Here is a 4,083-nt window from a genome sequence, read left to right as displayed (position 1 = left end):
CCGGGCACGCGGGCCCCGAGGAGGCCCAGGACACAGAGCCAGGGGCCACGCAGAGCCCCGCGTAACAAGCCGCCAGCTCGGTCAGGGCCAAGGACGGGACGCCGCACCAGGGCAGGGCCAGGCGGAGCGCTCGCCGTCGGTCCCCGCCTCTCGGGCCCGGCGCCCGCTATCGGTGACCCGGCGGGTGCTCTTGGAAAAGTCGGCGGGGTCCTGCGGCCCGGGGTCGGCATCCACGTGACCGGCGCTTACCGCCACGGCCCGGGGGGATGCCCGGCCCGTACCCGGAACTTCGTAGCTCCCGTGAGACGAGACAGCTCTCGGAACTCCAGCTGGATGCTCGTCACCTCGGCCACCGGACGTCCACCGGGGTGGGCGGGCCACCCCAGTGCCCAGGTTCACGTCGGAGTACGGGACCTTGGAGGGCGTCCGGAACGCAGGCAGCAGCCGGTTCCCCAAGTCCTCCTGACAGAGGACACAGAGGTCACCGTCCGCCGTCACCGGGAGGCCCCGTCCACGGTGCACGAGGCCACCCCGTTGCCCGCTTCCGTCCAATGACGAGGACAGACGTGAGCCTGCTGGCTTCGCGTGGCTCCGACGCTGCCCGGCAGCGGAAGTGCGCTGGGCTCAGTGGGCCCGACCGCGTTTCCCGCCGGCGGCAGCGGACAAGCGGGATGCTCAGCTCGGCACGCGCGCCCAGATGGACACGTGACCCGCGGGGGAGCCGACTGGACAGCCCCACGCTCCTGAATCCCGGCCCAAGGGAACGTGCTGGGGTACCGAGACGTGGCCTCCCAGGCGAGGGGGCTGTCACAGCCGGGGACTCACGGCTTTCTGCAGGAAGAGCGCGTCCCCTGACAGGTGGTAGGCACTGAGGAGCCCCCCCAGGAGCCGGATCGTGCTCTCAAACAGGTTGACGTCCACGTCTTTCTGAAATTGCAGCTTCTTGGACACCCACCTCCTGGCTTCTCCAAATTCTACGACACGGAACAGGAGAGGGGACGGGACATGCCCAGGGTTCCAGCGCCCATCTTGTTCCTCTAGGGCTACATGCATTCTGTCCCGGCCATTTTCCCTGAGAGATTAACGTCATTTCCCAGTGCAAGGACATAAATCGTAGTCTTCGAGTCTGCAGATACGGCTGGGGACAGCCCACACAGCTGTGAGCACGGGGACTGACAATCACAGGCCACAGCCCAAAGGACCATGTGAGTAACTCGGTGGCTGCTCTGGAAACTCAGGGCAAGTGGCTAAATTCTCAACTAAACGTAACTACCGATGCGCAGGCCCAGTCTGCACCGCTGTGTGTGGCACCAGGGAGCACACCGGGGAGAGATCTGTGGTGCTACCACAGATCAACCACGGATCACGTGCTGCCTCCTGACACCGGGCCGTCTCCTGACTGCCACGAAAACTCAGGCAGGAAGTGCCACTGGACGGCCACCCAGGGTCCACGCTGGCTATCCTGAGTGTCCCCTGGGCATGCAGATGCAAGGTGACAAAGGAAGTGCCCACATGCCCACTCCTGTCCCCAACTGCTGCCTGTGGCGCGGAGACCCCGGCACACTCGCGCTCTTGCAAGTGGCCACGTGCAAGAAGAGGACAGATACCTTTCTTCAGACCTAAGATCCACATGGTGTCCAGGGAGTCGATGAGCGTGAGGCCGAGGCCGAACCACTCGCTGAAGGACCTGGACACGGGTTTCAGCTCGTCATGGCCCCAGGCGAACTTGCGGTACCCGAGCCAGGCGTGGCGGAAGGCGTCCACCACGGCCTTCTGGCGGCTGTTTGGAGGGGCTGGAGAGGGAGCAGGATGTGGGGACCCAGATCTGGCCAGGGCTGATTACCCTCGTGTGGCCCCACCTTAAGTACGCCGATGACCCATGGGGTACTGTTCGGGACGTGGGCAGCAGTGGACAGCAGTGAAGGCTGGGGCACAGAGCCAGAGGTCCAACCCCCAGAGCTGGCCGGGGCCAAGGCAGCGAGGCCGCGGAGTACCACACGGCGGCTCGACTTGTGCCCACCTGGCCTGGCCATGTCCACCTCTGGGAGGGCCCACAGGGAGCACCTGGGGAGCAAAGGAACTGTACACAGCACACCAGTGACAACCACACTGGTGGGGCAATTCGGGTTTGGGAATGTCAACTGTGACAGGTGCTGGTGACGTGGACGAGACCACCTGGTCTCTCAGAACCCACGTTCTGGTGCCATCAGAGGAACCCCGAGCGGACACCCGAGGCCCCCTCCCTGCACTTGGGAGCTTATTCTGTTTTCGTAGCAGGACCACACACATAGGGTGACCGTGTCCGTGAACGTGTCACTGGCTTCACACCACGCATCCTCTCGACATGGTTTGAGGCCTACGTGAGGGATGCCCAAGGCTTTGATGTCCCTTAATGCCACACGATCGTTCTGTGTCCCCACATGCCCAGGCTGCCAGTCCCAACTCTGGGCTCCCTCATCCTCCTGCTGCAAAGGTGCCAGCAGCAGTGGGTCAGTGCCCGGGCCCCAGCTCAGCTGACCTGGTGCGTGTCCCCACACAGCAGCACGTGGCCTGGGTGGCTCCTGACCTGACCTTAGTTCTCCGGTCTGTGGAACGGGGACACGCTCGACTGACGACCTCAAAGAGTGTTGGAGACCAAAGCAGATAAGCTGCACTGAGCCTACAGAGGGCCCGAACCCAGCGGGCCTGCCAGCGGCTGGTACCCGAACACAGGGACCCCACACTGCCAACGGGCCCCTTAGGCCTAGGGGAGATGCTGAGGGGACCAGCACACCCTAAGCCCCTCTCGGAGCAGATGCGGGCAGGACAAGGCTACTGCACACGAAGCCTCCTCTGTCTGTGGCCCTGGACTTGGGACAATAGCCCTCAAGGAGTCATAGGTCATCACCAAAACTCTAAAGAGTGTGTGACCCCAGGACCTGGGGCCCACCAGGGTGTTGAAGGACAATCAGCATCAGAGAGATGGCTGGTACTCCATGGCACGCATGGACGCTCATCTGCACGTCCATACGCGCTCTCAGTCCACACGCCCAGGTGAGGCTCGAGAGGGCGCAGGTGGGGCCTTACCTGGGTGCTTCTGAATCCCGGTGGGGGCTACTGCCCTTCTCCAGGGGACTTTGGTGCCCACCTCCGGCTCAATCACTGCTCCCCGCCAGCTTCAGGAACAGGAAAAAGAGGAATCAGCCAGCCCAGGGACACAGGTGCCAATGGCCTGTGGTGGCTGCCCCGCTGGCACGCGACCTGGACAACCAGGAGGAGGCAGCGCCCCTCACCCTGGGCCCGCTCCCAGGGGAGCAAATGTCCCCGCTTTCAAAAGAAAACACGCGAGAGACACAGGCGGGTGTTCTCGGTCTTCCGGGAGACGGAGGCCGCCGGACCGGCCCTGCTTTTCCGCACAGGCAGCCCCGTACCTGGCGAGCGCTCCCTGCGGGTCTGCCTCCCGCTGAGCTTCGTCCGCAGCCTCGTCCCTGCTCTCGGCGCCTTCCTGCCTCCCGTTTTCTGAGTCTTTGTTGGGGGCTCTGATCTGCAAGTTAGGGGGTCGCCACCGAAAGCGCCTTCGAGGTGTCTAGACGAACACAAGGCTCACTGTGAGAAAACATGCACGGCTGGGGCGCTCGTGCCGACAGGCCCAAGAGCGAGGGCGCTGCGCCCAGGCCGGACTCCGCCTCCTCGGGTGCTACGCAGAGCGGGGTGGGCTCCTCCCTTCCTCATCGTCTCCTGCCCCGAGCGACCCAGGTGGAAACTGCCCACGGGCCAGTGCAGCCCTGGGAGCGGGCAACGTCGGCCTGAGTGCCTTGAGGCTGTGAGATGCCCGAAGGGGAGCACGAAAGGGTCCCAACCACGTCCCGAAGGGAAGCGCGAGCACCGTCGCAGCCTGGCCCCGGCCTCCCCGCCCATCCTCAAAGGCGCCATGCCAGTGACAAGGTGCAGACAGCGCTCCTCCTCCATCTCACAGCCAGTGCTCCACAGGGGCTGTGACCAGGACCCCTCCCAGGACATGAAGGAGGCTGACACGTGGTCGCAGTCTCTGCTTTTCAACATCCATGTGAGCGGAGCAGACGTCCTCGGCGTACACAGATGAAT

The 4,083-nt window shown here is 64.2% G+C and overlaps 1 protein-coding gene across 4 annotated transcripts in view; it reads right to left on the bottom strand.

The window, feature by feature from the left end:
• Positions 1-4,083, bottom strand: part of MAN1B1 (mannosidase alpha class 1B member 1) — a 14,421-nt gene that overhangs the window by 6,463 nt on the left and 3,875 nt on the right. For all 4 annotated transcript variants that reach the window (XM_006918127.3, XM_015594289.2, XM_025051144.1 and 1 more), the window contains exons 4-8: positions 3,411-3,565; positions 3,067-3,155; positions 1,608-1,793; positions 826-974; positions 415-462 (exon numbers count right to left, since the gene is read on the bottom strand). In XM_006918127.3, the coding sequence (XP_006918189.1) occupies positions 415-462; positions 826-974; positions 1,608-1,793; positions 3,067-3,155; positions 3,411-3,565 (627 nt within the window). The remainder of the gene's footprint in view (positions 1-414; positions 463-825; positions 975-1,607; positions 1,794-3,066; positions 3,156-3,410; positions 3,566-4,083) is intronic.

This window comes from Pteropus alecto, unplaced genomic scaffold (genome assembly GCF_000325575.1).
Source record: "Pteropus alecto unplaced genomic scaffold, ASM32557v1 scaffold67, whole genome shotgun sequence".
Lineage (NCBI taxonomy): Eukaryota > Metazoa > Chordata > Mammalia > Chiroptera > Pteropodidae > Pteropus > Pteropus alecto.
Note: the sequence above shows the minus strand (reverse complement) of the source record. Positions and strands in the feature narration are given on the sequence as shown.